General features: G+C 38.1%; 1 protein-coding gene and 1 long non-coding RNA gene across 3 annotated transcripts in view; one reads left to right on the top strand and one right to left on the bottom strand.

Annotated features, from left to right (window-relative positions):
- Positions 1–4,905: 4,905 nt before the first annotated feature.
- LOC135259398 (uncharacterized) lies at positions 4,906–7,077 on the bottom strand. The gene is made up of 3 exons (XR_010331264.1): positions 6,955–7,077; positions 6,788–6,868; positions 4,906–5,319 (listed from the first exon to the last, which is right to left on the bottom strand). It is a non-coding gene; the product is annotated as an uncharacterized LOC135259398 (long non-coding RNA).
- Position 7,078: 1 nt separating this feature from the next.
- vax2 (ventral anterior homeobox 2) overlaps positions 7,079–13,401 on the top strand; it is a 36,611-nt gene continuing 30,288 nt past the window's right edge. Inside the window, exons 1-3 of one of the 2 annotated variants that reach the window (XM_064343773.1) lie at positions 7,079–7,872; positions 7,989–8,226; positions 12,944–13,131. In XM_064343773.1, coding sequence (XP_064199843.1) covers positions 7,998–8,226; positions 12,944–13,131 — 417 coding nt within the window. In that variant the 5' untranslated portion in view covers positions 7,079–7,872; positions 7,989–7,997. Of the gene's footprint in view, positions 8,227–12,943; positions 13,132–13,401 lie in introns of both variants that reach the window. The other variant, XM_064343772.1, reaches the window with a different exon arrangement.

Genomic DNA, 13,401 nt, shown 5'->3' with positions numbered 1-13,401 from the left:
TAATTTACCAAGTAAAAAGTGGCTCTCATTTGCGGTTGGTCCAGAACACATGCAATGAAGCACAGTGAAAACAATCAAACTGGTGAATCCTATTCGAGCACGTCCCAGATATTTCCTACTTGAGAAATATCCGCGAAACAGAACCGTTGATTTAACTTATCACTGCTGCGTATCCGATCACGCATTCTTTCAAAATAAAAGCTAAAATAATAAGTATAACAAATGAATCCATGGTATTTGTTTAAAAAGATAGGTAAATTAAAATGGAATCAACTGCTACAAAAATAAATGTCCTGGTAAATAAGTTGTGACAAGACATGAACTTCATGCCACTTGATAGTTGCATATCATTAAATACCTACGGGTTATATTTTCATGTGATCATTTGATAATTTGAATAGCTATATTAAAACGTATTTGCTGTGGTCGGCATCGGTGCTTTAACAAAAAATGTTCAGTGTTAAACCAACTCTTCAATAGTTTAGGTGAGGGTCGGTATAAATGTAACGCATCATAAACGTAACACGGTCAATAACCTTTTGCACACTGCTGCTACACAAGCCATTTCAAGTTTGTACACGCGCAATTCGGTCCTTTGCCGTGTGCCAAAAGAACGGAGCAATTCGAGAACCGTGCGATAAAAATAAAATAAATAAATAAATAAAACAGCAGGTAAATGAAAATCTGTTCCGAAATTAATTTACGCGTATAAGGCTAATTTTTTATTTAGGCTACAATAAATCAAATCATACATTATTTTAAGCAACCATCTGTCCTTCAATAGTTAGTATGGAGTTAGTATGGTTTCCAGAGTTAGTTTAAGCGAGAATTGTTTGTGACCAAAGGTGACCAAAAAAAACATGTTGTCCCTGCCTGTATAAATGTAACGACTGTCACTAGTATGCAGCCTCTAAGTTGTTACAACAAACAGCGAACTTTTTTGCTGCTCTTTGTTTACGGAATGCCATCTAAAAAGAAAACTAGAGGGTTGGTACACAGGGAAGTAATGGAGTGGGCTTCAGATTTGGAGATTATGGACACTAGATGGTGTTAAAAAACCATCTACATGTAGTGTCCTTTTGGGGAAACTTTAGGCATTTAAAATTGTGTTTAATGTTTGTTAAAAAAAATTAATTGCACTCATGTGTACTCATTGTACTCAAACGTGTTTTACTTGTTAAGTTAGTTCAGTGTTCAATGTTAAATATGTTCGGCTAATTTGCTGGCTGCGTTGACAGCATCATCTTCTGGATGCTGCAAGTGGTTACTTGAAAAGAAACAGCTACCTGGTCACATGTATTTAAAATAAGCCCGCTCCAGATTGATCAACTGGCTGTTTGCTTTGTAAAGTCTTACCTGGGCGTTAAGAAACAAAAGCTTTCGTCATCGAGTTGGACGTTACCACAGCAAACTTCACGCTGAGTTACTGAATTGCTTGTGGGTCACTGTTTGCGCGGTCTTTGTTCATGAATAAAACCCCGTGCTTCATAATCTGAGGATGTATATGGGCTCACCTTACCATTGGAAATGTGCTGGCGTGATTAACATTAGCATGTGCTGAAAAAACCTCCATACGTGCATTTTATGGCGTTTTCATTTACTGTTACAATTATTCCGCCCCTCTGTTATAATTATACCGAGGTCGTATGAATGTGACATCGGACTGCTTGTACTTCGGTTTAAATTGTATCCGACTCGATTAAGTTATTAACCTAATTCAAATGGGAAGTTACGACTGACATGTGTAAGTTGATTGAAGTAAAATTTCATAGCACTAGGTATTTTCTGACTAAATAAGCAAAATCCCAAAACATTTAGGCCTTATCGACTCTCTCCTATATGAATCCACTATGGCCAGACTGAACTCATATAAACTCTATTCGAATTGAACAGCGGGCGTTTTGTGTTCCATTCATTATGATGATATATCACAAATATTTGGTGTGTGTCATCATTCATTAATAGCTTTAGTGAAATTAAATTTGAATGCCCACAAATTGGACATATAAATGCAGTATCTTTCGTGTGTGTCTGTGTAGCACATATAGTAAATTACGTGTTGCCCTAACGATTATTTTTATATAGACTATTCATCCTCTTCAACACCACAGGATGGAGCAACGCCCTTTCCGACGCACTGAAAGATTCTTCTTGGATATCATCTTTCCGAATGATTTGGGACGCTCCTAGCTACGATTAGTCGTTATCGAGAAACTGGGCCCATGACCTTTATTGGTCGGCAAAGCAAGATGTGCTGTGGATAATGAAAATCATGAATCGCAGGAGTATTTAAGTGACTTGGTTAAAAAAAATCTAGTTAATTGACAAACGCGTTTTGATATTGAATGAAATCAAACATCTGTGAATACGAAAATGGTGTGCAAAGGACGTGGTTAAATCTGAGTTGCGCATGTACGCAAGTTTTCTCCTTTTTTTTCTTTTGTGCAGGTCTATTAGACCACCTTACACTCCGCGACATTTTTTAAGTGTGGAGGGATTAACACCCATTGTAATGTGTTTTTTTTATTTTTTATCTGTTCTTGAGTGTTTTACTAAAGGCAATAATCAGAATTAGCTAAACCTATAGCATATCCAAGACATTAAAAGATAGTGTTATTTTAACAATCGTTTTATTTGTACTGAGTGTAGAGAACAATCCCAATTTGTGGATGCAAAGCCTTCAGCAGGACTATTCCGTGCAGCTTACCCACAAAACCTTCAAATTGCACATGGAAGTTGAGAAGATTAGCAATGAAAGTACCATGCTTTGGATGAAGTTCAGCAAGTGACTAGAAGTATAACAAGTTGTAAGAATGGAGCCTACCTGCTCAACTTAAAACTTTCAGTGCACATTCCCTGTAAACAGCCTGTGAGTGTGCAGGGATTCTGAATACATACAGTTGTGCAGGGAGACTATGAAGTTCTCGTAGAAAAATACAATAATAAGACAAAGGTTTCACTGGGTGTGTCACCAGTAGTCTTGTTTATAGCTTTCCCTTCTTCAGACTCAACGGAAAACCTATATTTGTATTCCCATTACCATGGTAGGATTCTTGAATTTCTAATGCAAAATTCACACTGTGCAATTACCTCTAATGGCAATTTGGGAAGTATTGAAGGACCATGCTTGCAGAAAAAGTACAGTGGACTTAAGCAGAAGCATTTCTTTACTGAAAATACCTCCTTTGTCCCTTTTTAGCAAGAAGGTCACTGATTTTACAGCAGACTGGAATCCTGTAGTACAGGTTGAAAAAACAATGTAATATAACATACATTGCAACAGAACTTCGAGCACCTTCAAGGATTTTCCAAGCACTTTCACAACATGTAAGGTTTCCACATTCAAGGCTTTCAATGAGCGCTGGTCCAGACATCAGAGGGTCAATCCCAGAATGCAGAGGGAACCTTGTGCTCCAGACAGTGACAAAAGAGGGAATGTGACTGCAGCAATGCTGTAGGAACTAGCCTGTAGTCAGCTGGAGGATCGAGGGATTGGGCAGGGAGAACCCCTTAGTGGCAGGGATGGAGGACGGGTGAGCAGGGTGAGCCCAATTGCTACACTACTCTGCTGACCGAGTACACTCTATTGGCACTTTTCCACTACCTTGCCGTGCCGTGCCGGAATCCGTGCTACCGCTTTGTTTTGCTTTCCCCACTCCCAACTGACCCATGCCGGGTGCAAGTACCCGTGCCGATTTTAAGCCTCTTTTCCATCGCATGGTACCGGCTCAACTCTACTCTACTGCACTTTTTTGGTTTTCCATCAGGCAAAAGTTGTGGAGAGTACCTGGTAACTGATACTTTTTTGGTATCACCTCCGTCGAGGTTCCAAGCGAGCTGAGGCGATACCAAAAGGTGACGTGAAAACACTGCAGACCACTGATTGGTCAGAGCAACACGTTTCATGCAGCGTCGCTAATGACAACCAGCTACATTGAGGGAGGTACTATCTGCAGTGGAAAACGAAGTACCTCGCACCAAAAGCAAGCAGAGTCAAGTTTAGCCGGTACCATGCGGTGGAAAAGCGGCTACTGCTCTGGGGTAGGTACTAAAGGTACTATACGTGCTACAATTCGATACTACAGACCGTTGATTGGTCAATGGAAATCGTCACAAATATGTCATCCCATGTTCATGTTTGTTCACTGGCAGCAACCGCCATTTTTAAATACCACAACAGCAAGAGAAACGTTAACTAGCAAATTCTATAGTCAATATCTGGGGCTAAATAAATATACAACTTTACCATTGGTTTTACGTGTAGAGATGTCCCTTTTGAGACTGAGTGGTCATATATTGTCTTGGACAATCTGTGAAATATACGCGCGTTTGTGACACCTGGGTACCATCCAAAATAGCTGTGCGTAATATCACGTGTTGTTTACAGCGTTGTCGCCCTTTTTAGTTCAGTCTGGCTTGATTGACAATTCATTTATTCACTAGGTGAGAGTATAAGCTTTCTAAGCTTTCTAATCTAATTTTGCTTTTGGAATAGCGTTTTATAGGTCAGGGTAACCGAAAATTTTCTTATCATCACATTCACTTACGTATTCACTCTGTGATAGCAGTAGAAGACGAACGAAACGTTGTCAAAGATTTTTTGTAATTTCTTGGAAAATACTATTATTATTGAGGACTTCTGGGCATAGCTAAGCCATATGTTTGCTGATAGACCAATCTGACCTCGTTTTCTGGAGCAAAACATTAGTGGATAGAACTGTCATTGATTTACTGTATCTGTCTCTATCAACTGAACACAGATAAAATGTCATCATTGCTATGTAAGTATTACTGCTCAAATATTTTGGTTATATACGTTATTTTTGAAATTGAGAGTCTTTAAATAGGTTAGTGGTATCATATAATGTGGATATTTCACACTGTAATGTTAGCTTTAGTTAGTAGTGTAATAGTTTTTGTGATGCATCCAACAGTGATGTCGAGAGTGTTGGAACATCGCTAAAACGTGGTGGACGGTGAAAATGGTTTTCATATTGTCCCATCCCCATACAAGAAAACATATGAGAGTACAGAGTGTAGAAATACATACAAGAGTTAATTATTACACATTTAGGATGCTTTACTCCACTTTACTCCTCCTATGACTCCTCCTATCTTCACGGGTCTGTTGTGTAATGGAGAAGCGCAACAGGCAACATGGCACGGGTAGGATACGAACGCTTGCCATCCTGTACCGTGCCGTGCTGATCAATGGAGAAGCGCCATATGCCTCCAAGACAGGAACCTTCCTCTGATGGTCCCTTGTAGGCGAGGGGGAGCTGAATGAGCACTGAGGGACAGGCTCTATGGAGCAATGCCCTGCAGCAGTGCATCACAATAAGTAAACCTGGCTTCAGTAACTGGTAGTTTCAGGATTATACTTCTGTACATCTGTGCAGAGCAAATGCACTGCACAAGACAACAGTCAACAGAACACCTTTCAATCAGTGCACTTCTATACTCAATTATTCAAATAAATCTAATAACATTGAACAGCATCTTCTTTTTATTCTTCCTGAAATACAAATTTGTACTTCATACATTTTACACCAAATATGAACATGAATGCATTGTACTTTATACAAAGGCTTTAAAAAACAATGCTGAAGGCATAGTCATTTAGCTAAACAACACACCCCAATTGAACTCCAAGGAATGTGATAACCTTGATAGCATACAATTTACAGATGAAGACAATAAAGGTGAAGGCATGCTATTCACTTTTTCATTCAGGTATAAAAACATACTGCTTTTCATAATTATTATGCAATATAGTGCAAAGAGTGTACCATTATCAATGAAAAGCTACACCCACCTCTGTCCCCTTTGTCCCCATCATCCAAAAATATGCATAAATCAGAAAGAATAGTAATTTCTAATAAACAGGAAAGAAAAAGTACTGTAGATGCACTTCACATACTGAAGAGACAAGACACTTATTTCACCAAATAGAAATCCAAATATAAATTAGAGCTGTGTGTGTATGCATTTCAGATGCATACTAAGGTCGTCAGTATTGTATTGAGATAATTTCATGAGGTTCTTGGTAGTAGGCTAGTATTCTCCTGGGCTGTAGTTTTGCACTTATAATTAGGCTACGAGGTCTTCTTTATTTTCCACTATGTCTGAAAAACTGAAATAATTTCTTGATAAACACACGGGCATGCCCATAATGTCGGTTGTGCTTGTGTATAAAATAGTCGCTGGGGGAACTTTTTTCTTTCTAAAAAATCTGACCGATTACACATGACAGACTGATTCAGTAGGAGGCTAAATTGGCTTAACTAAATGCATATTTACTCCTATATAATGTTTCACTGGGTCGTTTTGTGAGGCTATTGTCCACGTTTCGACAAATTCCCCAAAACACAAGAGCGCCTAGACTGCCTTTTCAAAACCAACTTTTCTGAAATAGGCTATCACTGAAAGGACGCACTTGTTTTTAACAATGTATCGAACATTAACACGTTCTAGTAGGCCTGCAAGACTACTTTAAATATGAACTAATTTGCCCGATAAACAATAGCTATTTGTGAAAGCTATTCGCATATAGGCTAATTATTATTATTATTATTATTATTATTATTATTATTATTATTATTATTAGGCTACGCTACTACTAACAGTCTGTGTAAAGCGATTCTGCAAACTAGGTTACAACTATTTACAAATCGTTTTCGTTCGCGCTCTGTACCATCTATCGTTACAGAACTGCGGGTATCAAAGGGAACTGTATTATTTAATGAATACGTTCGTCACCGTAGTCTAACCTATTAACCATATTTACCGTATTTGATTTAGTTGATTTTTCAGCGCAACGTATCGCATCCCCGTAGCACGCACTTCACTGATCCACAAGCTTGGACATCTGCTCGCAAAACAGAACATAAAAAAATGCTTATTTTCACCATCGCAATTTAATCATGGTTTCATCCTTTACGGCGACATAGTTACATGTAAATCTCGGAGTTCATTCTTTTCCTGATTTATATAAACAACTCGGGCTTCCCGGCCTCTGGATATCGCTCATCATCCGGTTTTATACGTTCACTCCCTTCTAAACGTGAACTAGTTTACCAATCACCTTCGTATTTGCTCAGACAGGAAATTACGTAGTTGCTTACAGTCATTTTAAAAATGCACCGTGCTACTAGTTTCGAGGAGGAGACATGAATGTGGATGTCACTGTTCTCCAGTCTGTTAGTTTAAAATATTTTTACTTCATTGATTTTTTAGTATTAAACGCTATACAAATAGGCTGTTATTAGCTATTTCACCCGGACATCCCATCCCGCCCCGTTTAAACTGTCTTGTGTACGCTGACATTTTTTTTCTTTTTTCATTCCCCTTTCAATTCGTTTTTTCCCCCGCTGAGAGACCGTGTAGGGTAGCTACCGTTAGGCCTATCCCAAAAAGAGAAGACACTGTGCAGACCTTCAGATTCATAGCTATATGAACATCCTATCAGAACGCTGCTGAAACGGAGTCCTGAGCGGGTAGCTAAAACTGGCTGCAGCCCACCTCTACCGTGGCTTGAGAAAGTTTCTATTCGTGGATGTGTTGCCTTTCATTTTAACTGCGGGTTGCGCCGTCTTCCAATTGCTTTATACGTGGCTAATCAGGGAAGCACCTCCCCGTGCGCCTTACTGACAGATCTGGAATTCATTGCCACTGCATATGTACAATGTGCATTTTTGGTTGAACGCGGTCCTATAACTGGGGAGGGTACTCCGGCTTGTCCAAGGGGCCCCCTCCTCCATCTTCTGTTCCATCTACGCCTGCTGCTTCAGCGTCGGATTGAGAATCATGCCGAAGCACTCGGAAGGATACTCGGTTCCTTCGTGGAGCTTTGTGGCTGGTTTGTGACTGGATGTGCGGCGATTACCTATTTGCATACTCTTGTAGACCACAAATAAGAATTAATATCGTAATTCAAATTTGCGTTGAACAAAAAAGGATTACATAATATTCATTCAATGTTTGATCAGGCCACGAGTATGGGCGATGTTGTCGCCGAGGACAGAAACCACCACTGTGGATCCAACTCTCACTGTCGCGATCGGGCGAAAGACAAATGTCGCACCGAACTTGGAAATCGGTCTCCAGCGCAGAGCACCATCGACACCCCTGGGACATCTGCATCCACTCCGACCTCTTCCAGTGAAGACGGGCATGACAAACTTTTAGGAGTGGACCCCGACTACTGCAGAAGAATACTAGTAAGGGGTGAGTGCAAACAATTCGTCGAAACTTTAATTAAAACAGTCACGACTTGCTACAGTGAGCAAAAAACCATAAATCATTTTATTTTTTCACGTGGCCTATTTAATGTAAACACGCGATATAGTTAGGCTATGGATTCTAATAAACATAGACTAATGATTATTTCCTGTTAATAAAGTTTTAATATATAGTTTAGTGATATAGGCCCAGGTTAAAGAGTATTTTTTAGTTTGAAAATTTATGAAAACGAATAGCCTATTTTATGGAACGATGTAATAGCATATATCGTTTTACCTACAATGAGTTTACAGGTTGAACAATGCAGTGTAGGCTATAATTCGATATGCTATTTGAGTAGCCTATTTCAATACATGTCCCCATGTTTTTTTTTCCATAAAATAGTAGACTAACAGTGAGCACTCAAATTAAAATCGAAGAGATTTTCTGTTGTTGATTATTTTCGATATGCAGCCAGCAAATATGCATTTTTCGTGCACATATTGAAGGCAAACTTAATGTCCTGTATCACGAGCCGTGTCTGTGTTCCGTAGGCTATGTCTGCGATGGAAATAGTGGACACTGAAAGAGAACTTGCTTACACAGAAATATTACCCTTTCCAGTTTTGTTAAATAAATGCATGTCTTAAACGAAGAAAACCTATGTAAATTATAAGAAATACCAGTACTTAATTTTGGTAAATGTATTGTGTTTTTTGTCTATGTGGAACGGGTACTCTTTTTATTGTGAGGTACGGTAGAAGAAATGTAACTTTAATTTAACAGTAAACAGTAATATAATCTGGAACTTTGCTTGCTTCGTAATTTAGCTTGTGTTACTCATTGTGAGTTTAAAATGAACACCCCACATATTGTATATACAATAGTCCTTATTTCAGATAGATTGGGAAATTCAGCTATAATTTCAAATTAATTACATTTTTAAAGAAGTGTAAATGCAATGGCTATGTTTATAAATGGGAGGGACTTCAAGGCTTTTACTTTCATACTATTGCAAACTATTTAGTTATTTTTTATTAATTAGAATTTTATTGTTTAAAGAAAGCTGCGATTGATGTTGAACTTGAGATAAATGCATAGGGTTCCTTATATTTTAGTGAACACATTCAGACTGAATACAAGTTGAATTTATAATTTTATGTGGCTAGCTTTTATAGCAGGTTGATAAGTGCTTTATTGTGTAGTTTAGCTAGTGAATATGTAATTACAATTTTTATAGCAATTATGCTGTGTTATGTATGAACTAATACTCATGCACAGGTGATGTGTGTGACTCCTGAGGTACTTTTAATGTAATTATTCTGAGCAAATAAAGTGGTCCATAAGTCAGGTGTAAGGCTCCTGTGAGATATATTAGGTTAGATATTTGTATTCAGTACTTTTATGGCAATTGGTCTGAAACAAAGTGTAAGGGTATAACTCCTTGGTTACTGGCACCCATAAAAAATCTGACATGGTGAGTGTTTTCACTTTGGAGTCCTGCTCAACGACTGAAGAAATTGTGTTTTTATTGGACAAAATACACTGTATCCTTTTTACTTGCAATAGCAAAGTGAAACATGAATCGCTGGAAGACCACAACCTTCAGGCTCACCAATAACCTGGAGCATTAAAATGCCTCACAGAACTCACATCCTCTGCTGTGGTTTCGGAAAAGTTGTGATTTCTCTTTTTTTTTTCTTTTTTTACAATTTTATAGCAGTTAATCTGTTTACTTGTAGAATTTTCTTAAAATGAAAGGCAGTAAGGTAGCAGTATACCACTGTTTTCCAATGTTGATAAGCTTACACCAGGGCAGGGACGAGGGATATTTCTGTGCATATTGGTAAGAGAGGCAGTACTATTTCGAGTATGTTTTTAAATTTGTGTCAAGGCATTTCGCCAAGGCCTGCACTCATTTGGAGAAGTCAGCAAGGGAGTAGTGCATTTGGGAACTACACATCAGCACAGTTCTTGTCAGCACACTGCACACTGAAGTTCGCAACAGCCTATATAATTCGGTTAATACCGACAGTGGGGGGAGGAGATAAAGGCCCAGCAATGGTAGCAATGATGGAACAAGTCTGTAGACGAAGGATGATTGGACGTGTTGAGGGGGATATGAACGGTTTTGGCAGAGTTGCTCAGGACTAGTAGCTTAGCCACGCAATCCTCAGCGTCACTATTTGGTTTTAAAGCTGAGGATTGAATGCGCTGGATACCTCGTGAGAACTCGGGGTCATGCAAAGGTCAGCAAGTCTATCTAGTGGTCAAACTGATTTTATATGAAGCACCCCAAAAAAGTCTCATAAAATGTCTTGCTCTCTACCCAGACTTTAACATTTAAAATCGATTGATGTTATACCCATCCCCCCAAAAAAGGTTAATATTTGCTGTTAGAATTACCATCAAGCCTGAAAAACATCCTGTTGTGGTTGCCACAAAAGCTGGAATTTGATGATACTGTGAGACACGTGCACACAGATGATTACAAAAACCAACCAACAAATTATACAGTTCAACTAGTGGGCCCACACCTTAGTATATTACAGTGAACCAATGGCAGAATGGGCTGAAAAATATAACTTGATAAAGAATTGTAAGAATTACCATTGTTTAAAATATTATTATTATTTGATTCAAAAGCGATAGCATATTCAATTTAAAATAACGTTATTCTTGTGCCTAAGAGATCCTTGTGCGACATCCCACTTCAAAATGCTAGCTTTTATAAATGTTTAGGCAGCAATTATATATTTTAATTATATGGTTGTTTGGTCACAGCAAAATTTGCAATGAAATGTGCATTAAATTAGTCATTTTCAGCAGATGCCTTCACCTCTTGCAACCTAATTAGTTGTATATTTTATTCATTTAAACAACTGCATAAGGCATTTAGGTAGGAAATTCCTGATAAATACTGTACTCACCGTACAACAGCGGTGTTCCAACCGATATGGGACAGCCTGATTCCAAGGCCCGCAGCCGGTTCAGTTCTCCTGTTTGTATATTGTGAGGTAGATGCGCTTCTTGACAATTAAACGCCAATTCCTTTGGAGAAATGGTTGCTTTGTATGAGTGCCTTTGGACGATCTGCTTGAGTATGCGTTTATTTTCATGGTGCGTGTTATATCGTACAGTTTATTATTGCCCCTGGTAATAAAATATGAGCGTGTATTTTACACGATGATACATTTCTATATATTACTTTTGACCTCTCCTATGAATTTTTAAATTACCATTATATTATTAAACTGCTTTGGTTATAATAATATGATACCATACCTCGAAATATTTATAAATATCATTTCAGTTATTAAGCAATGCAAATATATGTATTTTACATTTAGCCTACTTCATCTAAGTGAGTCTAATAATTGTGAAAATTATACTGAGGTATAAAACCATATTTTATTGCTATCAACATGGTGCTGTATGTTGCTAGCATTCTTTCGCATTACTTTTGAGAACAAAAAGTAAAGTTTGAACGCAGATTCATTAAAATTAACACTAGTGGGCTACGCTCCTTCGATTTGTTTAATTGAACTGTAATGGATATTTAACTGATGCTGGCCAAATTTTCCATTCATTCTTAAGGCAAGCAAGCATGTTGGACTGCCTTTTTGTGAGGAATAGCCTACTCTTTAATTTTTACAAATTTCAAAAATATGTTCCCTTCTGAGAACGTTTTTCAGGTTCTTTTTACTGTGCGAGCTGTGAAAAGTGTGAGTTCGTCGCTTCCCATGCGATATAATCTTCCGAAGTAACAGCCTGTAGTTCCGTTCATTAGGGAGAGGACCCATGCAACACCTAAAAATGCCAGTAGCCTATGCCCATTATACCGTTTAGTCTTTTGTGAACTGCGGGAAGTAACAGCATTGTTTAATGATGATGTTATTAAATACGACGCTGAGTTTATTATATTCTTTCCCTTTTTGTGGCCTACTTTATGCTCTTACGTAAATCGCTAATCATAGTATTTTACGCGCTTTCTGTTGACTGCATAATTTGATAATGAACCTTAAAAAGCGATCTTTTGGAACAGCAAATGTTCTATTATTCATTTATTACCATGTGCAGTTACTTCACGTAATTCGAGAGCTATCGTTTTATTGTAAACATGCTATTTTGGATTGTTGTATCTTGGTTAGATATGAGTGAGAAATGATGAAATGTTTAGTTAAGACAAAACGGAAGGGCATTTGATTTGTTTCAAACAAGGGATGGTTGAATGATCATGCGTTTCGTCCTTCGTACTGACGTCCTTCATGAGAAACTTGTGCGCCATGACAGCGTAAAGCAATCCGGTGCAACTGTTGAGGCCACCGTATGTATTTATTTGTTGTTTTTGTTTCGTTGTTGTTGTTGCCCTTGTGTGTGTTTGTGAAATTATTTCTGTACGGCATCCATTTAAACCCAGTGTGGTGCCCTGCTGCGTGGGTTACCGTTGCATTCAATAAAGTTTCATTTAATTGAAATGTGTTACACATATTTACTTCCCCTCTCTGTTTTTAAAAGCTACCGTAGACGGATTGATAGTCATAATTCCATAATTACACATAACACAAAAATATAATTATACCAATCCCGTGGGGCTATTTAATTACGACAGCCTAATATTGTTATTGTTTTCTGTATCCGTGCTCATTTTATGATACTGTAGGCATATCGTGTGGTTCTTTGGACATTTAAAATTTGTAGTCTATTTTCAACTTATTTTCAGATGCCAAGGGGACAATCCGGGAGATCGTTCTGCCAAAGGGTCTTGACCTCGACCGACCAAAACGTACACGTACCTCTTTTACTGCGGAGCAGCTGTACCGTCTTGAGCTGGAGTTCCAGCGGTGTCAGTACGTGGTTGGACGGGAACGCACAGAACTGGCGAGACAACTCAACCTTTCGGAGACCCAGGTTAGAAAACTGATACAATACCTGTTGAATTTTTAATCGCCTACTTCCTGTTTCAATAGATTAAAATTTTAAAATAAAACCTAGGACCATGTCAGCCATTTCTGGGAGCGAAATAGATATGCTCCCTTTTAGGACAGTCTTCCTCCCCAGAAGGTTTTTAATTAGTGGCTTTTTTGTAATCATGTGTCATTTGATTATTTTCATTTTATTTATTTATTTAATTTTTTTATTTATTTATTTATTTATTTATTTTTTTTAAGATTTAAGGAA

This window comes from Anguilla rostrata, chromosome 7 (assembly GCF_018555375.3).
Source record: "Anguilla rostrata isolate EN2019 chromosome 7, ASM1855537v3, whole genome shotgun sequence".
Classification (NCBI taxonomy): domain Eukaryota; kingdom Metazoa; phylum Chordata; class Actinopteri; order Anguilliformes; family Anguillidae; genus Anguilla; species Anguilla rostrata.
The sequence above is the reverse complement of the archived record's forward strand: the minus strand, read 5'-3'. Positions and strand labels throughout refer to the sequence as shown.